Genomic DNA, 23,754 nt, shown 5'->3' on the forward strand with positions numbered 1-23,754 from the left:
ATGCTGCTATTTCCTTAGTATCCAGTGCCAATTTTATGAACTCAGGGGGTCTATCTGGGTCTGTTGTTGTATGGGAGATCAGCAAACCCCTTTGTTGTGGTGCTGTGATAATTGGTGCAGCAGCAGCAGGATTATGGCAGAAGTTCAAGAAGCTGATGCTGATGAAACTGATGGGGTCGCTAAAACCAAAATGGAGTTAAGTAGTATAGAAGAATGCAAATGTTGATGGCGGTTTAGGCAAGAAGAAAGGGAGATGCAGAGTAGCTGCAACTCCTACAGTTCAGGTTGTTGTAGAGCCAAGTTTATGCAGTTCTGCTGCATAATTCTGCAGCAAACGCAGAAATTTTGTACTTGTTGGTTTCGGTGCCTATGTTATTTGTGTGAATTATGATTTTGTATAAGGGTTTCTCTTAATTTATATTTATTCATTGCCCCGATAAAAAAAAAAAAAAACCACAATAATTGGGTAAGACTATAACTAATGCAGTTCATTTAACCTTCTTACAAGTTTGTACCAAGAAGGAAGACGACTTGTTACACTCCCTTACCACCCATGCCGAGCAGTTAGAAATTCCAGAAAGGGTGGATAAAATTCTGCACCAGTTTGCTGATGTTTTCCAAGAACCAAACACCTTGCCACCCTTTCGTGATCATTATGATCATGCCATTCCTTTGGTTCATGGATGTAATCCAGTTAACAAGCACCAAAAGGATATCATTGACTCTTTGATACAGGGTTACTTGAAATCAGTGGTAATCCAAAAGAGTCATAGCCCAGTCGTGCTACTGGGAAAGAAGGATGACACATGGCGATTGTGTATCGATTATAGAGAGTTAAACAAAAATACGGTAAAAAACAAGTTCTCTATTCCTTTTATTGAAGATTTAATGGATGAACTTGATGGATCCGCAATTTTTTCCAAGATTGATTTGCGGGCAGGTTATAATTAAGTTCGGATGGCACTTATGGACATACCCAAAACTGCTTTTAGAACACATGGCGGGAATTATGAATATGTTGTTATGCCTGTTGGCCTTACAGCCACTTTTCAAAAGTTGATGAACCATGTGTTTGAAAGGCTTTTAAGAAAGTTTTTGCTGGTTTCTTTTTTTATGACATTTTATTTTACAGCAAAATTTTAGAAGACCATTTGGAACCACCTTAAACAGGTTCTTCTCACCCTTCGGCAATGTTTCTTTGCGGTACACAAAGTGGAATAGTTGGGTCATTATATCCCAAGTACATGGGTTTCAACATACCCGAGTAAAATAGAGGCTATGCATAGTTCAGACATTGAAGGATTTGCTTAGTTGTGCTCCGGTTTTGACTCTTCCAGATTTTAATAAACCTTTATTTTATGCTTGTGGATGAGGTATTGGGGTTGTATTGATGCAGGAACAACATCCTATAGCATACATCACCAGAGTTTTAAATAGACATACATATGAAAAGGAATTGTTGGCGATGGTTTTTGCAGGATAGAAACGGAGACATTATTTATCATCCGCACAGATTTTAGTGAATTGTAATATTCCTTTTAGTATGTTTGTGTCAAAACTAAATTGCATCAGTTACCCTTTCACCCATCCACAACTGTTTACATAAATAGATACATGAGGACCATCTCCTGTTACAAATGGTGCAAGATATTATGTAGGCCTCTGTTTTTGTTATGCTTAATAATTTTGCTGAGACTCAAACTAATCACAGGTTAAAATCTATTCAAACAAATATTTCTAAGTCTTGAATCTTTTCTTAAAAAATATGGTATTAGAAATACATGTCCATATACTCATCAGCAAGATGTCTCAAAACAATATAAAAATGCATTAAAAATAATAAAAAAATGTATCTTTTTCATGTCTGAATAAAAAAAATAATCTCTTTTTAATTCCTTAATTAGTGTTTATAAGATACAGGTTAACCATCACCATATCTAATATACAAGACACGTATCAGCCTCTTCTGCTTCCATTTTCTAACACCAATGAATCACAATTCGTAACGGTAATAACGGTTGCATCTTCTTCTCTACAATGAGACCTTCTTTCATTGTCTGCCTCTATCGGATACATCACATTGTTTTGTGTTACAACAAAATCAAACATATTCTACTGCAAATAAACGTTATTTATTTAACGTAGGTGTTACAAAATAACAGAGAAAACAGATTGATTTTGGGAAGCTCGTTCCACTTATCTCACCGAATTTTATTATTGTTAGAGACAGGAAGAGTAGAGAGAATGAGATCTACGTGGTTCTTACATAATCTTCCCAGGTATGCCTTTTTTTTAATCACTTTTTTCATTGCTTTAATATGTATTTTAATGACTAATAGCTAGGATTTCGAGGTTTTTGTGTTGTGGGGTTGATTGTATTTTGGCATGTTGATGTTGCCTCCTGATTTTCCAGGGATTTGTGAGCTCTGCAGCTTTAAATACAGATAATTAGGTAAACAAATAATTCAGCTGTAGAGGAAAATGTCTAGCTTCTGGGGTCCGGTCACATCATCAACAGATTGCTGTGAAAAGAATTATGAATATTCATCTTATATTGCAGAATTTTATAACACAATATCCACTATTCCAACCATTCTGTTGGCTCTTATCGGTCTTATAAATGCTTATAGAGAACGGTTCGAGAAAAGATTTTGTGTTCTTTATGTAACAATTATGGCACTTGCCATTGGAAGCATGTTGTACCATGCCACGCTACAGCGTGTGTAAGTGTTGAACTCTATCATTTTTTGCAGCAATTTGTATAAATATTTGGTTTATTATTTGAGTTATTCTACGTCATACAAAATGAGTTCGGCATTTTGCATAAATGTTTGTTGAATATTTGAATCTTATTTAAGGTGATTGCAGGGATCACATCATATTCATTTGTTGATATTGTTTTGGGTGAGTATTTATTTATTGTTGAGTTGTTGCAATTTGATTTAGGCAACAACAGAGCGATGAAATTCCTATGATGTGGGAGATTCTGCTATACATGTTCATCCTGTATTCCCCAGATTGGCACTACCCTCGTACAATGCCCATCTTCCTAGTTTTGTATGGTGTTATTTTTGCCATTGTCCATTCAGTGGTCCGTTTTGGAATTGGCTTCAAACTCCATTATGTCATTCTCTGTCTCCTCTGCAGTCCAAGAATGTACAAGTATTACATTTATAGTGATTGTGTGTCTGCAAAGAGCCTGGGAAAGCTATATGTAGTTACTTTTCTATTGGGAGGTTTGTGTTGGTTATGCGATCACGTTTTCTGCAACCAAATTTCTCGTTGGCCAATTAATCCACAAGGTCATGCTTTGTGGCATCTCTTCATGGGTTTCAATTCCTACTTTGCAAACACATTCTTGATGTTTTGTCGTGCTCAACAACTTGCCTGCTCTCCAAAAGTTGTCCGTTTAATGGGTGTCTTGCCCTATGTGAAGATTGAGAAGCCAAAACGCCAGTAAGAGAAAATAATACAAGATGAAAATGTTTCACTCATCATACATTTGGGTAAAGAGTAGTTAGCTATCCATGTTCTTGGCCTTTCTTTCTTTTTTTGCTTAGATTGGTTTATACATAATGATTTATTTGTTTTTCGATTTTCTGTTCTATACCTAGGACATGTACCATATTTGTGCCACTATACAGATGCTTCTTTCAGCCTGACTAAACTCCATTAATCACAACCAAAAGTTTTGCCATATTGGTTGTAATTGGAATCAGTTGAATCATCCTACATATTTATAGATAAATTTTCTTTAACCCTTTCTAGGTGATTTAGTATGCTATTTTTGTGGAGCATTAAACGTCAAACTCAGTTTGATGCTGCTTTAAAACTCATTAGAATGAGTCTAGTGATAAAAGGTCTGAATAGTTTGGTGCAACTAAACCAATGTTTAAATACTCGCCTGGTTTTTCAACTGGACAAGCTATTTTATTTACGGTTTCAATTGTTCAAATGTGATTTAATCAGGACTAAATTGCTATCAATAAAATTATTATAAGAATTAAATAATATTAAAAATATAATATCATAATTCTGTGATGTTAAAAACTAAATTAAAACATAAATTTATAGGCTTTCAACATTTAAAATAATATAAAAATTAAACTAAAACATGTTAACATACTCTAATTAAAATTTTAATAACATATATCAATAACAATAAGTTTACATGGAGAATAAAAAACCAAATATTTTAAGGTTTTTTCAGAAATTTTAAAATAATGTGTTGTTAAATAGTTTTGTATAAATTGGTTTAGACCAATTTTATTGGATCTCGAAACATAGGTTGACACCATTCCATTGCTTTAGACGGTATAACTTTCTTTAATAAAGTAGTCAATTTAGGATTGTCATAACATTTAACAGGACCTTTTGGCTAGAGCCACTTTGTTAAGATTCTTTCCAAAGCTAGATGCAAATCATGTTCTTTCCACTGAAAAAGTGCATTCGAAGTTCATATCACTTTTTACAGCTAATTTTTACAGCTAAGTAACATTTCTTAATGCATGATTAGATTAAATTATTTTGCACCCGATCAAAATCACTAGAGCATTTTCATTATAATAATTTATTAAATTACATTAAGCTAAATGAAAAACATATTCACAATAATCTGCTCTGTTGTCAGTGTAAATAAACATCAGCAAATTGCAGTAACAGATTATTCTGCGAAGCACAAGTTGCATTCTGGATCTTGAGGGAAAGAAAATATGTTTTTCATCTGGAGGAAAATAATACTTCATTCCCAAAAGAATTCCCATTGTCTGCTTTTACAAATAGGGAAATATTACATTTTTTTAGCCTGCTGGAATATAAAAGTCCTTGAATTCCCTAGAATCGAATCATTACCTATTCATAAACTAATGGAGGCTTTTGTTCCAATTGTAACAGTACTGATGGTTGAGTCACAAATTGAACTTCGAACATACTAGATAGAGAATTAACCAAATTTGCACTCGGTAAGGAATCCGAGGCATGCCAAAACCATAGTGATTGTCAACAAAATAGAAACGAAAGAGTACCACGGAAATGGAAAACAATTTATATCCTATCATATAATTGGTGAAACATTTGATAGTAGAACAAAATAAATTGTTGATCATATTAAAATATATTATCAAACGTGATTCAAACTACATTTAAGGTAATTAAATACAGCACAGGCGTTCATTTTCAGCCATTGGCAATGTGAATTATTAATATTTAAAGATCATGAGTGAACGGTAGGTGTTCATGCAAAGCCACCAATTAAAGATTCAACTAGAGCCAGAAAAACAGAATGGAACTAACGGTAGACATACACTATGCACAGCTAGACAGCTTCCGGACCTTTGATTCGTTTCACTCAAAAAGATAGAAAAGAAAACACTTGTACAGGTAGATGTATGTAAAGGAATACAATAGAAGGTGAGAACAAATACACCTCGCCATGAATCTAAGATTTCCTTGGAATCCCCCGCTGTAAAATTTCTCCAAGTCTCCAATATAGAGCTTCTAGTTCATTGAACGATAGGTTGATCAATATCTGAAACGACACCAGCGGTAGTTCCACAAATTAAACATAATATGTTAATTGATATAAATACAAAATATACAATGTAAAATAAACATAATACCTGGTCCAAAATCATTTCAACCGAGAGACTTTGTTGCACAACAAATGACTGATGATATATATATGCAAACACGGCCATAACCATCTACAGCAAGACAAATTGGTCAAATTTTGCTCGTCATATGCATAATAGCTTGGTACTAGGAAGCTTTAACTTCCAATGCTAGCCCCTCAGCCAAAGGAATGAACAGGACGAAAGATACAAATAGTGTACAGGCAGCAGAATGTAAAAGTGAGTGAAAAGTTGGTAAGATGTTAGGGAGGGGCAAATTTTGGCCTGTTATCATTATTCGAATGGCATCAAAAATATAAATGAATAAACCAGGCTCACTTTCACAAATATATTAAACCAGGCCAGGGTCAGTATGCAGTTGACATTCATATACTGGACCACCAAGACTTCTACCGAAGATCCCTTCTTGTTGAGTTCATTAAACTTCACGCTTAAATTAATTTTGTTTGAGTAGAAAATTTCATAATTTTCAAGGCATCCAAATATATTGAATTTAAATTGATTTGATTTCAAATTGTACAAGACAATGCAAATTTATTAATTTAATTCAAATTGTTAATATTGGACTAGACAATTCAAATTGTTAGTATTAGATGAGACAATCCAAATTTATTAAATTTTAAATTTCTAATTTTGGATAAATTATTTCAATTACTACCAAATACAAAAAAGTTATTAAAATATTAAATAATTGTTAATAATTCAAAAATATCAATATTGATTATTTTTTTAGTAAATCTTGGTTGATGCCATTTCTTAGTTAAAGTTCGTCAAAGATTTCTTTAACTGCTCAAATATTTATTAAATAAATTTTTATAAAAAGTAAAAATTAAAGCAAAAAAACTTTAAATTGTCAAAACTTCAATCAGAAAGAATAACACACATTTTCTCTTCAACACTGAATAAAATTTTAAAGTAGAGTACCAAATAAAAGTGTTTTAAAAATTTAAAACGGACACAGTACAAATATATATATATATATATATATATATATATATATATATTTACATGCACACATATACTCATCTTAGTCCCGATTCAAAAAGTTGCATTACCCATTACCACGCCCACAAATACGGGATTATTTGTCACCCCTATGAGTGACAAAAACATTAGTTTATGTAATATGATGATTAAAAGTTGCCCACAAAGACAAAAATAACATATAAAATCCCAAGTAGTTAAATATTATTGATTTAAAATAATTTGCTAGATTGAAACATCAAAATAGTCTACCTGGCAATCCATTCTGTCAGTAATTCCACCATGTCCTGGAATACTATCACCAAAATCCTGCAAAATTGGGAACACGTGGCAAGTTTGTTTATGCTTGATCAAAATGGCTGATATTTGCTGACTTCAATATTAGAAAAACAATTGCATACCTTTATTTTAAAAGCCCTTTTAAAACCACTAGCAAAGAAACCTCCAAAAGGTGCAATAATCGAAGCAAACAAGCCAAGACATAAAGCATGCCATTGAACTGGTAGGATTGATACCTCCTTCCAAGGAAACTGTATACAACATGTCGCAAGTTATGATTTTCATATGTTCCAAGAATCTGGATTGGGAACTCATGATTACAGAATAGTCACATTTTATACACTGAAATGTAATGTCGAAATATAAAATCTAACAGAGTGATTGGTAGAAAATTTAGTTTCCTAATTCTATTAAGAATACATGTTTTGTAATGGCAACTATTGGTGTGTTTGGAAAAACAAAATTAACTACACGCCTATTGAATAAGTGTTGATTACATAATAAGCTCAAGGGCCTGTTTGGTTGAAATATTCCTAAAGTACTTCTAAGAGAAAAAAATAAAAATAAAAATCAAATAAGGTTCTCCATAAATTAAAATTAGCTTATGCATAAACTAGTATATAAAAGCTCTCTTATTTAACTTCTCCAAAAATTAGAATTTTAACTTATGCTAAGCTAGTTTTTACTTATGAAAAACTTCATTTCATATTTTCTTATTTTCTTCTTCTAGTACTTTTAGAGAAGCATACCCAAACAGGCCTTAAGGATTATATGGAAATCAAAGAGGGAGAGGGCATTCAAGCTCGTTTAGACTGTTTCACAATCTATTTTGTAAAACTTATTGAAATAAACTGAAAATAACTTACAGCAGGTCATAAGCTCTTTTTATAGGTTTACACAAGTATTTATGTCATATCATAAGATAAGAAGACCACACAAGCTCTTCCAAATATCCCTTTTAACCAAGAACAATGAAGATTAAAATGAAATATGCAAATCTGGACTTTTTTATATTCATGCTAAAAAATTGCCTGGTTAATGTCCTAAAGACTGGGCCAATTTGAGTGAGTCATTTCCTGATCTATGCATGTCATTGACTTAATTGTCTTCAACCTTATCAGTAATTCTCACATTCTATACATTTCAAGTTTTTTATTCTCTAGGTAAAATCTGAGGATTTATGTTGTTATTTGAGGCATCCAAATTGTGTTTTTGGTGAATTTTTTTACCAATACGGTCATGCACACTTAAACTGTCAAGTAGATATTGATATAGGTCATAAGATTCAAATTTCAGCTGAATTTCAAGTGCTTACCCAATGAGGGATCCATCCAGGTAAGGAGTAGGATTCTGGCTTAAACATAGGACCAGGATCACAGTGAAGCCAACCAGTTGACAAATCCTGCATGTTATTATTACCAACGAGATGTGAGCATTAGAATAATGTTTCACAATATGCAAGTTAGTCGTGGTATGCATTACACAGCTACCTTCCTTGGACACGTTAGCCACTGAGAATGACCCATGATGTCAGCAAGCTACAAAATAAGTTTTCAAAGATAATATTAGCATCCAGCTCATAACAACATTATTGATGTATAAACGCTCAAGTAGAAACCTAATTGCCACAAATGATGATTCTGACCAAGCTTTTGGACAGTTTATTTAGGCTGATGCAACCATTTAATAATTAGAGGAATATAAAGCATCGACAACAAGTGATTCAGACTCAGTGACAAGTGACAACCCCCCTGCCAAAAAAATTCCCAACAGTTTTGTACCATCACTAAGAAATTGAAATTTTGCTTACCATAAATGCAGAGATGATGGTGGTAACGGATGCCCCAATAAAACCCTCCCAGGTTTTCTTTGGAGATAACTTAATCAAAGGGGTTTTTCCAAAGAAGAAACCAAAGATATAAGCAGCAATATCATTAATGACAATAAGTGATGCTGGGAGAAGAAACCTGTACAGTAGTCCAAATGTTGAAGAAAACAAGCAAGACATCAACATCAATACAATTAAAAGCAATGGGTGCAGGATATGTCTTATTTCCTATAATAGCAGTGATCAAACATTAAATAAAATGTGTGAACAAAATGATTCTATGGAAGCACATAGATAAACGCATAAAATCACTTTAAAACATACCAGTTTAAGATTATGCCACACAATCATCATAAACAGTACAGTTATTTATTTGGGAAAAGAATTAAAATAATACCCTCGTAATCAATCCAAGAAAAAACAAATGGGAATATACTTTAAAAATCAGCCCCCTGCATTTTGAAAAGTTGGCAGTTGATCTTGTTTTACAGCTTTATTGTCTCTCTTTTTTATGAGAAATATAATTATTTCATCACCTCTCCCTAATATTCTCTCCATCTTTTCTATCCTAAGGCCTTGATTCCACCATTTGGGCAAGACCAGATAACATCCTGTGCAATTCAGCCAACAAACCCACGAATTATGAAATTCGTTTACACAATTCCTTAAGGTGATTGTTTTGGCATCAACTACCAGAAAAATAACATTTAAAAAAATATTGCAAAAAAAGTGTCCACAAAAATGAGGAATAGCATCATGAAGAATAATATGATTTCATGCAAAAGAGAATCCTCAAAAATTGGTGAAATTTTGTTAGCATGGCTATTAATTAATCATCATTTCCTTTTATAGGCTATATTACCAGAAAATCCCTTCAAAAATGCTTGCCACAGTAAAGGAGGACTGGCCAAATACAACAATTAGAATCATATGTGTCCAAGCATACTGGCCAAATTGGTACTTATACATCTTCTTCTTCAATGTGAGAATGAACCACATAAATCCTGCATTCAATCAATAAAAAGTGCATAAACAAAGTATTCACTTCCCTACAATGTTGAAAATGGCCATAAGATCATAAATGTAAAAAACAACCTTGATGTTTGCCAGGAATCTAATAGAGACATTGCACAAGCACTGGCTAGTGAACATTATAAGGATAACATGAATAAAAGTAAGTTACCTGCAATGTACAGGGCATAGCAAATAACCATATGATACTTAATAAGACTGCTCACTAGCCGATATAAAACCATGTCTGAAGTTACAGTGTTAACCAGCCGTTGACTCAGAATACGTCCATAAACAAATAACATTGAAGTGAAGAAAAAATGCCTGAAAGAATATACGTGAATATGAAGACATCATTAAATGACTTTTTTAAAAATGTCCTGTCCAATTAGCTACTAATTCATTATAAAAAGAATGATTGTACTGCTATATGAGTAACAATTACGAACATACCAGTTTAATAGCCTAAATCCAGGCAGCTGCCTATCTTCATGAGCTCTCCTGAGTAGATTGAAAAGCTCCTTTGCCATGAAGATTTGAATAACCACCACCATTGCAGTGATGTAGAGGTGACCCATATATATGATCAACACAAAGCCGCCAATCATCCATACGGATGAATATGCTCGAATTAGCATGGACTTGTATTTGCTTTTGTCATTAACAAGTAACTGGGTACCATTTGCTTTGCTAACTTCCGGAATAACCTTAGATAAAGGCATCAAAAAATTAACTTCAAATAGTTTACAGAAAATCTTCCAGAATGATACTGCGATGATTCAGTTCTCATGTCATGTCATTGAAAGTTATTACATTAAATTCATCTATGGAGACAGCAACATTAAGAAAGAACAAAATAGTCATAATAAAAAAACAAAGATTTAAAAAAGAAAATAAATTAGAATTTAACCATGCTTCGAATTATTTGTTGTCCATAATTAGATACTTTTGACAATTTTTCTTTCTCTCTTCAAATTTCAGGATGACACAGAGTACGCTAAATCAATTTCTACATGAAATTTACTAACAAAAAATGTTTTTTAATAGACAAAAGGAAAAGATGATTAAGTGATAAATCAAACTTTAATTAACTAACCTCATTTGAGCGTTTGCGGTGCCTAATCCGACCACTTGTGGTTAATGGGGCAGTAGTACTAGTATCCCTCTGCATTGGTCTTCAATCAAATTTCACCCAATTGGAAGACAATGTGAACAGCACATGTGTAGCCAGAAAGTAGACACCTGTAAAAGTAAAAGAGATTAAATATACTCCTTTATATATATGAAGCATAACTTATTAGATATGATTCAATTTGTAGACCTTCCAAGCAAAAAAGCTTGAACAAATTAGCTTCCATTATACAGCACAAACTCGGAGGATAAAAAAAGCATGACATATATGAAGGTAACTAACTGTAGACTTAAATTTGGAGCAGGGAAGTTTAGCTAAATGAACTTTTCCAGTGATTCATTTTTTTAGTTCAATCCAATAGAGATCTTTATACTTCACTATAACCATATCATCCACAGCCGTTTGAGTACCATGATATTAACTCATATCACTAAGTCTCATTCACCAGTTGGAATAATAATCATCTTCTTCAACATTAGGATACCTACATGATCTTCTCACAGCTAAGGATATCAATTATTTACCATTATTTAGCCCTTATTAGTCCTATCCCTCTTTCCTATCTGACAAAACATTTTAGTTGTTGTAAAGAAAGTACAGATGATGAGTTTTATACATCTGCTTTATGTAATATGAACCAAATATCCAATATACTAACTGGAATTATAAAACATAATTTAACATGCAATAAATGCCTAATATGTGCAACTTTTTATTTTAACCGAAGCTCAGTAAGCAAAATTCAATCTTTGCGTGAAGCTTTCGTCAAAACAGAAAATATCGAGAAGAAAAAGAGAAAAATCAAACACAAACATAACTTTAAGCTCTAACCGCAAAAGGCCAATCAATAATAACATCAATAAGGAAGACATGTGGAATCCCATATCTATCAACTTTTTTGGAATCACTGAATGTACAACATCTGCTCGATCTATTAATTCATGACTTATGACTAAATACAAACGTAGAGGCACAGTTGAAGAGAGTGGCAGTAGTAGTGGACTAGCAGTCAATTGGTATTATCCAGGGACTCTTCCGCACGGATAAGTAATATTTATCACATGCTGCAAGAACGAAATCACAAATCGATGCCAAACCCGACCCCGAAGTGTTGCCTTCAAGTTTTCTTACAACTTGTTAATTTTCAGGAATCCCACGTTTTCAACAAGTAACGAACCCTAACTACACAGTCCACTGTCTATTCAATAAAAACACATTATCGCACAAACCCTCTCTATAAAAAAGAAGCAGTCGCAGTAACCCTACATCACTATTCCACACTCTCGAACAAAGTCAATGTATTCTCTTACCCTATTAATAACTCCTCTGCTCTCTACAAAACCGTTAATTATAGAGAGCCAAAAACACGCAAAGAGTTTCAACAAAAAACAAACGCGCACAACTAAAACTTCCTCTTACTCTTCTTTAATTTTTCAACGCAGGAAACAAAGCAAAACGACGAATCTGGAACATGATACATGAGAAGAGTTCAGATTCAACATCAGAGACAGTTCCGTGAAGTTGAATAATATATGAGAGCAAAAAACATCTCACGAAAGTGAAAAATAAAAGGAGATAAGCACATAAACATGTATAAGCGAGCGATAGTGAGATTGGCAAAAGGTAGGAAACCTGGTTTGGGTTGTGGCGATGTTGAGCGACGAAAAGGACGAGGGAGAGAGTGAAATGAAGAAGACGAAAAAAGGAAGGGTGAGAAATAATAGGTATAGAAGGTGAGAATAGAACACAAGAAACGGTAAGCAAAGCGCGCACACAAACACCGTAGCGATGAAGCTTATTCGTTTATTCGAAAGTAGAAAACGAGAAATTCTTTCTTGCCAAAGCACAGCTCACACAGGAGAAGAGTATCATTATTGTGACGGACCCTTCTTTCATTTTTAATACTTTTTTATTATGATGCTATATTCCTTCTTCTTCTTTTACAACAAATAATAATAAAAATCCCTTTTTTTCTGGTTCAGTTTTGCTTGCCTCTTCAAGAATCTTTTCTGGAAGGAGGTCAAATTAGGATTGAGACTTGAGACTAGAGACTCAGGATTCGTAGGAATATCGATTGGTTTTGGAGCATTCAAATTGAGAGCAAGGTATAAACCAAAAATTAAGATTCCACATTCAATTTTAAATATATAATTAATTAATTATTATAATTACGATATATTCAAATATAATTACAGTATAATGGATTATATTATGCAGGATTTACTTTTATTAAAAGTATAATGGATTTTTGTCATGGACTATAGTGTTTATTTTTTTGTAATGCATTTTTAAAGCTAATACACCAAGAATGTCTACGATTCGACTCAAAAAAGGACTTATACCAAAATTGTTGGTAACAAAGGTAAGGCACAAGGTCAATCTAAAATATATTTTTTAGGACATAACATTTATCAAGTAACAATAATTCCAAAGGTTAAAAGTATTATATTTTGTTCAAAATTCTCTAATGAAATAAAACCTAAAAATAAATTACCAAAATTATTAAGATGTGTAAATTATGTATCATATTTTATTTTATAATATAAAAATTATCTGTAAATCTTTATTCTATAGACTTTAAAAGATTTCCAGGCCATGAGACCAGAATTAACAATATAGTTTATTAAGGTAAAAAGGCCAGTAAAAAAATTTGTCTAAGACTACTCAATCCTAGAGTCTTTTATGATAATGGAAATTGATACCTTTGAATTAAGATTAAGAGGTATTTTGAAATCACAATTCAAATAAAAAATTATTAGATACTATTATGGGACTTCGACTAAGACTCAAATGGAATATAATATTATTAAAAAAGTTATACATTATTATGCATTACTAAATTACAAACATAAAATAAAGATTAATTTTAAATAAAATATAATTAATCATTATATTAATTTAATTAAATATTATTTTAAAGATTAAAAAATTATTAATATTTAAAATCATTTTTATTATTAATAAATAATTTTTAAATTATATCTATTTAACTACCAAATTTTTACTTACTTAGAATCTAATTAGTTTGTAACTAATTTTGGTAACTAATTAGATAATAATTTGAAAATTATTTAATAATAATAAAAATTATTTTACATGTTAATAATTTTTTATAATATTGAATTTATTTAATATAATGATAAATTAATTTTTATTTTTAAAATTAGTTTTTATTTAATAATTTTATAAAAATAATTTAATAAATAAAAAATTCGTTTAAGAACTTTTTGTGAAGCAAGAAAATAAATTTTACAAAAAAAAAATCTCTCATTGGCAAAAAAAAAATTCAAATTTTTGTTTGTCCATGCCTTTAATTAATTTGATTACCAAGAAGTATGTAGAATCCTTCTCGAACAAAATCCAATATATTCTTGGTTAATCAGTTTTGAATAACCTCTCTACCTACTTTCAAGAATGATTCTATTGGATATGACTTATCAAAGTCACAATTTCTCCAAAAATAATAAAATACTATGATAATTTCAAAGTTCCAATTTTTTTTATTTTGTAATATACTTAAAAATGCTCAATTTCTGCTCTGAGAATGTGAGTGAGCTAGTTATTTGTCAATGTATATTTGAATTCAATTTAATATAAGGCAGTCTCATTTTCAAAAACCGTTTACTTGAGGGTCAAGGTGCTTTAGTGCATTGAATATTTTGAAGAAAATTTCAATTATGGAAGAGCAACCCCGTAAAAAAAAGAATTTAGAGGATTTTAGGTTAAAATATTTTTTTATGGAAAAATCTAAGACTAAATTTAGGAAAAGTCTTATAAAAGTATTGCCTATACTAGATTGTCATGAAAAATAAGAGAATTTAGAAAATAGGGACAGAAATAATAATCTTTATTTACAAAATAGGATAATTGTTAGAATTTATAATTACTCTTATGCTTATATTAACTATGATTATATCCTTTTCAAAAACCCTTTACTTGAGGGTCAAGGTGCTTTAGTGCACTTAATATTTTGAAGAAAAATTCAATTATGGAAGAGCAACCCCGTAAAAAAAAGAATTTAGAGGATTTTAGATTAAAATAATTTTTTATGGAAAAATCTAAGACTAAATTTAGGAAAAAGTCTTATAAAAGTATTGCTTATACTACATTGTCATGAAAAATAAGAGAATTTATAAAATAGGGACAGAAATAATAATCTTTATTTACAAAATAGGATAATTGTTAGAATTTTGAATTACTCTTATGATTGATTATATTAACCCAGTGAAGTCTTTTTGAATGGGAGAAGTAATTGGAGTGTCAGTTCTCACAGGTAGTTCAAGGTGTCTGTTTTGACTTGAAAAAGGAGGATAGTTGGATTTGGAAGGATAAGGGAGGTGTTATCATATACGGTTAATTCTGTCTATAATCGTCTTAGGAGGGGCCGAGAAGGAGAGAATGTCATCGAGTTTAAATAACTTTGGAGATGTAAAACCCTGCCTTTTGCACTTGTTATTGTCTGGAGAGTGTTGAAAAATAAGCTAGTTACTAGGGTTAACTTGGAAAAGCGTGGAATTGCTGTTGAAAGTTCTTTATGTAGTCTTTGTAAGGGTGGGGTGGAGGTATTTTTCTGGTAGTTGATGCCAAAACAATCACCTTAAGGAATTGTGTAAACGAATTTCATAATTTGTGGGTTTGTTGGCTGAATTGCACAGGATGTTATCTGGTCTTGCCCAAATGGTGGAATCAAGGCCTTAGGATAGAAAAGATGGAGAGAATATTGGGGAGCTGATGAAATGATTATATTTCTCATAAAAAAAGAGAGACAATAAAGCTGTAAAACAAGATCAATCAACTGCCAACTTTTCAAAATGCAGGGAGCTGATTTTTAAAGTATATTCCCATTTGTTTTTCCTTGGATTGATTACGGGGTTTTTTTTTTTTTTTTTTTTGATCAGCAAAGAATGAAATTAAATTAACAGGGATACAAAGGGGTATCCCAACCCTTTTACATTAACCAAACTACATAAGGCAAGACAAAAACAAGGGATAAACCAAACTCTATGCTACAAGAACTAAGCCTTACACTGATATCTATACCCAAAGAAAAAACGCACTAAGAGTAGGACCTCCAAACTTCCCCAGCAGCCAAGAGACCTCCATGGTCCACTTATTGTGCATCATCTTCATTCGGGTGCTCCATGTTAAGCTCAAAAACAACCCCTGTAAGTACTTATAGCCATTCTTTACAACTTGGTAAACCTGATGGCCTCAAACTAGCGCACATACAACTAGACATAACCTCACAGCCTATACCTACACCTCAAAAGCTGCATAAACCAGAAAAACAAGGGAGACAACACCAACTTTTGCAGCTTTGAATCATCAATCTGCATTCTGCCAATTCCTTGCTGTTGCTAGTCCACCAACTAATCTTCCCAGTGAAACATCGCACCAGAGGAGGAACAATTCTGCACCCCTGTTTTTGAATGGTTGAGTACCTGCAACACACTTCCAAAACAATATATTGAGCTTGCTGTTCGCTGTTGCACAATAACTTCAACGCCAGGTGTCTGTAAGCCTTATCCAGGCACACACGGTTCGCACATGACAGCCCCTACAAGAGTTATAGTGGCATCAGGCATATGGGCTACTCCAAACAAAAGGTAAATGATTTCCCACATCCAAGATGTACTGGGAGGCGTCTAGCACAATCTACTGCCTCGTCCAGACTACTTAAAATATCATCCCGACCATAAAACCGAACATCGATCAGATTTAGAGGTGAATAAACTTGCCAAGGAAGAAAAAACCAGCATCACCCTTCTACCATCCTACCACATCCCAGCTATACTAAAGAAACTTGATCTGGCAGGGCACCTAGATAACCTTGGACTTGGGAGCACTTCGTAACCTGTCCACTTTCCAAGCATGACCTCTACCGAAGACAGGAAGAAACTACACCTTATACCTACTAGGATGCAACCTCCCTTTTCTGATGTTCCTTTCCTGTTCCAGCACAAGCACCCGACATTCAGCGAACCTCGATGAGACACTGATTCGGATTCAGGATCCAATCCGAGAAAGCATACGAAAAAACCACTGTTTTGTGTTTTAGCCATAACCAGGACTGCAGCTGGGCATGCTGGAAAATCTCATCAGCGTCTGGGACCCCTTGTCTGAAAACCACTAAGTTCCTGTGCTCCCAAATACAGCTAACGATCGCCGCCCACAAGCCTAACCACACTTGATTTTGTTTACTAGAAAGGTGTGCTAAGTGGAAATTCATAAAGTGGTTCATGAGATCCTTATTTTGGGCCCCTAAAACACCAATCCATCGATAGCACCGTGACCAAACTTGTTGTGCAACCACGCATTCTAGGAAGAGGTGTTGGGAAGATTCATCCGACCGATTACACAATGCGCACAAGGTTGATGTCACCGGCACTCCTCTTCTTAACAAATTCACTCTACTAGGAATTCTGTCAATAAGGATTCTCCAAGCAGTAGTGAGAACTTTGGGCATAGCTTTGGCTTGCCATAGGAGACTAAACACACTTTCCTTTGAAGCTGGGGTTTGGTGGTTAGTCAACACAGAGTATGCTGATTTTACCGAGAACATACCCTTTTGGTCCCCCTTCCATAGCAGTTGGTCAGAGGTGTCCTTACTCAGTGCACCCAAACTTAATCTAGATAGCATTTCGACCTCCAATTCCGTCTCCCATTGGAACCTAACCCTCCTCCAATTCAAATTCCACCGCCATCTATTATCTTCCCATTCCCCTACCTCTCCCACCTTTTTTCCTTGATCAAGAGACAAAGAAAAAAATCTAGGATACGCCGATCTCAGGCATTCATTCCCGAGCCACAAATCCTCCCACAATCTCACTACGGCTCCGTTACCTACTTTCCACCCAATGGCCTTTTGGAACCATCCGTTTGCTACACCTTCACCACATACTTTGATGATATCCTTCCACCACCATGATTGGTCTTTTGATCTAAGATGCATGTTCTCGGCAGATGAACTGTATTTAGAAGATATAATCTCCATCCATTTTCCACCTTCATTACTTATGATTCTCCATCTCCACTTCGCCAGGAGTGCATCATTAAAGTTCTTCACTTCCTTCACCCCCAATCCTCCATCCTCTAAGGGCTTACACACATTATCCCAGCTAACCCAAGGTATGGATTTATTATGTTTTCCCCACACCCATAAAAACTTCCTCTGAATACTGTTGATTTTATTGCACACTGCTACCGGGGCTTTAAAGATAGATAAGTAGAACAAAGGTATGGCAGTGAATACCGATTTTAGCAGACAAATCCGTCCTGCCATTGAGAGGAATCTTGCCCTCCAAGAGCTAAGTTTGGCTTCTACCTTTTTAACTACCGGATCCCAGAACTGTTTCTTCCTCGGGTTCCCACCCACCTCAAGCCCCAAATATAGGAAAGGTAGCTTCATCGTATTGCAATTCAAGGTTTTGGCATACGTGCTCATAGCAAAGTTGTCCACTTTGATACCAGTCAACTTAGACTTGTGAAAGTTAACTTTCAAGCCCGAAACAACGAAGAATAGCCTTAATTGTAAAAATGCTATCAAAGGAGTCCTCACACATAAAGAGTGTATCATCTGCGAATTGTAGTAAGCAGCACTCCACATTATTCCTTCCCACCTTTATGCCCCTAAGAACCTCCGTTCTCAGCGCTTGTCTAACCAATCCTGCTAAACCTTCAGCAACCACTAAAAAAAGAAAAGGGGCCATTGGGTCACCCTGTCTCAACCCCCTGGAAGGTTTAAATTCCTCTGTGGGGCTTCCATTAACCAACACAGAAACTGACGATGAGACTAGGCACCCTTTTACCCATAAGATCCACTTCTCGTGGAAGCCTAGCCTGTGGAGCATGTCAAACAAAAAGTTCCATCTTACTGAGTCATACGCCTTTTCGAAGTCCACCTTAAAGCACACCCCACTTTTCCTCTTTCTCTTTATTTCCTCAAGGACCTCATTTGCCATAACAACGCTATCCAATAATCCTCTTTCACGAATAAAGGCTGACTGACATTCATCAATTATAAGCGGCATAATTTTCTTCATTCGACTCGACAAAACTTTTGTGATGATCTTATAGATCACTCCAACTAAAGAAATGGGTTTGAACTGATCTAGCGTCGACGGGTCTCTTACTTTTGGAATGAGTGCAATGAAGGACGCATTACAACCTTTCGGGAGAGACCCTGTTGTGTGAAACAGTTGCACCGCTGCCATAACATCCACCTTAAGCACTTCCCAACAGCTCTTGATAAAATTGAAATTGAAACCGTCTGGGCCCGGACTTTTAGATCCTCCACAATCCCATACTGCATTCTTCACTTCTTCCTCAGAGAACTTGATAACCATATTTCTACTTACCTCCAAAGGTAACGACCTGAATTCTACCGAACCCAAGTGTACTCCAAAGTCCTGCGTAGCCATGAACCTCCTCTCAAAAAGTGACTTAGCTTCCCTCCTTACAACTTCCAGTTCCTCACACCACTGGGAGTCTACCTCAACACCTTTAACCTCATTTTTTAGCCTTCTCCATCGAATCGCTGAATGGTAGAATTTAGAGTTAAGGTCCCCATGTTTAAGCCAATTCACTCTTGCTTTTTGCCTGTACATGGAGTCTAGCTTTTTATTCACTAACCCCAGTTGACTAAGCAATTCCAACCTTCTCAACCTCCCCTCGTCCTCTAAGGTGTCAATGTCGTCCTCCCCGTCCAGATTCTCAATTTCCATCTCGATACGTCTCTTATCAGATTCCACACATCCAAAAACACTTCTATTCCACACTTTAAGATCCGCCTTTAAGAGTTTCAGCTTTTCTTTAAGTGCAAATATACTATTACCTTCCACCTGATACGATTCCCACTTCCCCTTTACCATTGCCGTAAACCCCGGTTCCTTTAACCACACATCAAAGGTTCTGAAAGGTTTTGGCCCCCAGTCTTTAATACATGATTTCAAAACAAGAGCGCAGTGATCCAAAACGACTCTCTGTTGCACATACTATTTAGCCGCCGGCCAGACTTGAAGCCACTCTTCGGAAACCAGGAATCTGTCTAGTCTACTCTTTGCAGTTCCGTTTGCTTTAAACCAGGTAAACTTTTTCCCTACACACGGAATATCCACCCATCCATTGGCTTCAATAAAATTGTTAAAACCTTCCATTTCCTTCCTTTGACTTGAGTGTCCTCTAATCCCTTTCCTCTCATCTGCCCTCCTTACGGCATTGAAATCACCACATAAACACCAGACCGGATTTTGGTGGGATTGCTTGAACATCGTTAATGCCTCCCACAAGTGGATTTTGTCTTGTATGTTACATGTTGCATAAACATTTACCACCACACAATGACGTTTTGCCTGTAAGTGATAACCTTCAATAGCAATAAAACCAGTACCTACAACATGGTTCCCGTATTCAAAAGCTTCCTTGTTCCACATTGTTATCATGCTTCCTGCCCCGTTAATCCCTTCATGGTGAACCCAACCAATGTTACAACTTCCCCACAAAATAAAACATCTAGCATCTGAGAACGAAGTAGTTTTTGTTTCCTGCAAACAAAGAATCTCAGCACCCTCCTTAAGCACGGTTTGACTCAGATACCTTGCTTTCGTCCCTCCTCCCAACCCTCTAATGTTAAGGTTGACTATAATCATGGTAACTCCTTCGCACTGCCCACCCTAAACATCTCTTTATCGTTCTTGTTCCTTACCTCTAAACGGTCCAGTTCTCCAACCAAAATCCCCTCACCCCCTGAGCACTCCATTCCTAAGTTACGTCCCAACTCCCAAATTCTAACGGATTCCGCATCCTTAATTTCCAACTTAAACCGATCGTTGCATTGGTGAATATCAGTACTCGATTCCGCGAAAGAACAGAGGCTAAGTTTCGAAGGAGAATTTACCCCATTATGGAGTGACCCTACTCCCCCATTCGACCTCCACTTCTGTTGAGCAGATTGCGTGCCATGCCCCCGCATAGACCGTAGCCGTCGGAATTCCGGTGATAGCTTGCGACTCACAACTCCATCTGAACAGGCCTCGTTTTCGGCGTTTGTTTCTTCAGCATTGATCGTGTTGCCCCACTTGACGCTTCCGCTTGATTGAGGGTCCGAGCTCCCCGTAGAAGACCCCTCGCCCTCGCTACTACGGCGAATTGCCTGGCATGGATTTCCATCGGATTCGCTCACCTGCACACAACGTAGAGACACTTTTTCCCCTTTGCTTCCAGATGTTGGGCCCCTTGCTACCAATTCTTTACTAACCGTACCCCTATTAGCTGATTGGGCCTCACTTTGCTTAAGCCCAGTAGCTAAAGAATTGCACTCATAGGCCCCTTTCATTAGGTTAGCCAGCGAATCCTGTAACATTTTGCAAGCTTCGTTGACTTGGTATACAGTATCAACAACTGCCCCACTTTCAGACCCTCCTTGCACACGTTTTGCCATATTAATGAAAGAAAAACCACCTTTAGACTAACACCCCTTATCACTCAGAGCCTTATTCCCTACGAACTTTCTGTTTGCTGGTACCGAGATCGGGGTCTGCCCCACCGCCTCGGATACCTCGTCCCGCCGCATACCGCCGCTTCCAAGGTCGTCTTCTTCATCAGACGACTTTTTAGAATGACAAGTTTCCTCCACAACGGTGTCCGAGGACGAAATGCTGTCGGACGATGCATAATGGTCATCGAGGTAAGAACATACTCCTCTTTCATTGCTGGTTATCTCTTCTATGACCACAATATTACAGAGTTGCCCATTAATCCTAAAATCCTTCACCATTTCAGCTTTGCATGCTTTGCGTAACCTCACCTGCAGACGAGCATACTCCAAGTTCTCCCACCGCCGAGTAGGTTCATCAATTTTAACCAAGGACGCTACTTCTCCAATCACCTTCGAGAAGCATTGTTCGTTCCACAGGGTTAATGGGATTCTATAACACCTTACCCATACCATTTTATGCTCTGCTACGTAAGACTCAGACCAGGGCTCGATATCATCGAAAAGGGAGACGAACCATTCTTTATTAAGCTTAATGATATCATCCATACTTTCACCAGCTTTAGGTGTTAGAAGCACTAGATTATCACCCATACCTCTAAGCTTAATACTACTCATTCCCCCCTTGACAAACTCTTCACTCAAAGATTCGAAGGAGATGTCAGGAGACATCCATCCGACTGCACTTGAAACCAGCCACGCCGGTGCATTTGAAGTTGTTTCAAAAGCAGGGCCAGTCCATCTATCTTTTACCGACTTACATACAACCTCAGCATAGGACTGGTTAGGTTTCAGGTTCTCACCCTTTCGGACTGTTTTGTGTTCGTGCCAACCCTCATTTTCCTTGTTCTTGCCGTGAGGGCTCCTAACTCGAAAGATAGCATTCGTAGATGTACTTGGCCTCCTCTTCATGACTTTGATCTTTGCTCTTCTGTACTTTGGAACATTAACATAAAGTTTGAAGTTGCCAATGTGAATCTGATCCAGTTGCTTTTCCAGCTTAGCCTCATTGGGACCAGGATAAAATCGCACGAAACCATATCTTCTTCCCCACCTGTTTGGCCTTCTAGAGATGAATACCTCTTTTACTCTAGCCCACTTTCTGAAGATCCTAAACATCTCATGCTCTCCATGGCTGTCGGGAAAATTCGAGAAAAAGAACGTTATTGAGTCCCCTTCCCCGGAGTTATTTACCGACGCTGCTGCCTTAAAGTCTGCCTCTCTTCTCCAGACCTCTTCCCTTTTCCCCCTCCACCTTACCTCCTTCCCTCTACCGTAGTCTCTTACCGCCATTGATTACGGGGGTATTATTTTAATTCTTTTCCCAAATAAAAAACTGCACTGTTAATGATGATTGTGTGGCATAATCTTAAACTGGTATGTTTTAAAGTGATTTTATGCGTTTATCTATGTGCTTCCATAGAATCATTTTGTTCACACATTTTATTTAATGTTTGATCACTGCTATTATAGGAAATAAGACATATCCTGCACCCATTGCTTTTAATTGTATTGATGTTGATGTCTTGCTTGTTTTCTTCAACATTTGGACTACTGTACAGGTTTCTTCTCCCAGCATCATTTTGTTTGGATTAAAAGTTGTGGGTGAGTGGAAAGTTGAGAGTGTGGGTGAGTGGAAGTGTGAAGAAAGTGTGGAGAAAGTTGAGGGTGTTTGGATTGGGAGATGTTAGAGTGAATATGTGAATAAAGTTTATTGAAAAGTATGAATGATGTGATAGTTGTGAGAGTATTTTAATATATTTTGAATAGTGTAAATTGTAAGATTACAAATTTACCCTTGTATATAAATAAATAGGAAAATGAAATATTAATGTTAAATTTTTGTTAATAGATAATTTTAATATTATTAATGATTATTTAATAAATTTTATGGTATATAAATATATAAATATATAAATATATAATTTTTATTAATTATGATTTTGATTACTATTAATAATAACATTAATATAATTTAAGAAAACATGTCATGAACATTAATTAGTTGCAAAAATATAAAAAGTTATTATATTTGATGTAGAGAGATAAATACATGTTAATTTGAAATTATGCAAATTATTACAATATTTTTTTAATTTTTTTAATTTTAACATTAATAAATTATGTTAAATCTAAAAAAATTAAAATCCTAAACATTATAAATTTTGAATTCCATTCTGTCAAAATAAATTTTTTAAATAAAAATTTCTATTTTTTATAAACAATTCATTTTTTAAAAAATAATTACTTTCTACATTTATTATTAAAAAATCAGATTTCTTCTCATAAGTTTGACTGTTTTTTTAATTAATACAACATTTTTTATAAATTTTTTAATTATAACATGAACAATTTATGTCAGATATAAAAAAATCCTACAAATTTTTAATTCCATTAT

The 23,754-nt window shown here is 35.1% G+C and overlaps 4 protein-coding genes across 6 annotated transcripts; 1 reads left to right on the forward strand and 3 right to left on the reverse strand.

The window, feature by feature from the left end:
• Positions 1–2,475: 2,475 nt before the first annotated feature.
• Positions 2,476–3,528, forward strand: LOC137819054 (alkaline ceramidase). Its single transcript, XM_068622778.2, has 2 exons — positions 2,476–2,723; positions 2,947–3,528. The coding sequence occupies exons 1-2, from the start codon at positions 2,482–2,484 to the stop codon at positions 3,458–3,460; spliced, it is 756 nt and encodes a 251-aa protein (XP_068478879.2). The 5' UTR covers positions 2,476–2,481; the 3' UTR covers positions 3,461–3,528.
• Positions 3,529–5,080: 1,552 nt separating this feature from the next.
• Positions 5,081–12,910, reverse strand: LOC137812576 (phosphatidate cytidylyltransferase 1). Of its 3 annotated transcripts, none has more exons than XM_068614661.2 (12): positions 12,497–12,910; positions 10,829–10,974; positions 10,186–10,439; positions 9,905–10,056; positions 9,584–9,725; positions 8,704–8,860; positions 8,384–8,431; positions 8,209–8,295; positions 7,016–7,144; positions 6,867–6,923; positions 5,619–5,702; positions 5,081–5,527 (listed from the first exon to the last, which is right to left on the reverse strand). In XM_068614661.2, exons 2-12 carry the CDS (start codon positions 10,901–10,903, stop codon positions 5,438–5,440), a joined length of 1,275 nt encoding a protein of 424 aa, XP_068470762.1. In that variant the 5' UTR covers positions 10,904–10,974; positions 12,497–12,910; the 3' UTR covers positions 5,081–5,437. The 3 variants fall into 3 exon arrangements, with proteins under 3 accessions (XP_068470762.1, XP_068470778.1, XP_068470770.1); XM_068614677.2 differs by having other exon boundaries at positions 12,638–12,790; XM_068614669.2 differs by having other exon boundaries at positions 12,284–12,651.
• A 6,947-nt stretch (positions 12,911–19,857) lies between these two features.
• On the reverse strand, positions 19,858–20,511 carry LOC137815360 (uncharacterized). Its single transcript, XM_068618505.2, has one exon. The coding sequence runs from the start codon at positions 20,509–20,511 to the stop codon at positions 19,858–19,860; it is 654 nt and encodes a 217-aa protein (XP_068474606.2).
• An 818-nt stretch (positions 20,512–21,329) lies between these two features.
• On the reverse strand, positions 21,330–22,649 carry LOC137815366 (uncharacterized). The gene has a single exon (XM_068618513.2). The coding sequence runs from the start codon at positions 22,647–22,649 to the stop codon at positions 21,330–21,332; it is 1,320 nt and encodes a 439-aa protein (XP_068474614.2).
• Positions 22,650–23,754: the final 1,105 nt, after the last annotated feature.

This window comes from Phaseolus vulgaris, chromosome 7, assembly GCF_051622355.1.
Source record: "Phaseolus vulgaris cultivar YP4 chromosome 7, ASM5162235v1, whole genome shotgun sequence".
Lineage (NCBI taxonomy): Eukaryota > Viridiplantae > Streptophyta > Magnoliopsida > Fabales > Fabaceae > Phaseolus > Phaseolus vulgaris.

What these genes read in the sequence shown, in the direction of transcription:
- LOC137819054 (XM_068622778.2), top strand. Translation starts at nt 2,482, where the DNA reads ATGTCTAGCTTCTGGGGTCCGGTCACATCATCAACAGATTGCTGTGAA. An exon ending in CATGCCACGCTACAGCGTGT is followed by an intron (nt 2,724 to 2,946) that starts GTAAGTGTTGAA and finishes AATTTGATTTAG; the next exon opens with GCAACAACAGAGCGATGAAA.
- LOC137812576 (XM_068614661.2), bottom strand. Translation starts at nt 10,903, where the DNA reads ATGCAGAGGGATACTAGTACTACTGCCCCATTAACCACAAGTGGTCGG. An exon ending in GGCTAACGTGTCCAAGGAAG is followed by an intron (nt 8,296 to 8,383) that starts GTAGCTGTGTAA and finishes AATAACATGCAG; the next exon opens with GATTTGTCAACTGGTTGGCT. An exon ending in AAAGGGCTTTTAAAATAAAG is followed by an intron (nt 6,924 to 7,015) that starts GTATGCAATTGT and finishes CCAATTTTGCAG; the next exon opens with GATTTTGGTGATAGTATTCC.
- LOC137815360 (XM_068618505.2), bottom strand. Translation starts at nt 20,511, where the DNA reads ATGATTATAGTCAACCTTAACATTAGAGGGTTGGGAGGAGGGACGAAA.
- LOC137815366 (XM_068618513.2), bottom strand. Translation starts at nt 22,649, where the DNA reads ATGGCGGTAAGAGACTACGGTAGAGGGAAGGAGGTAAGGTGGAGGGGG.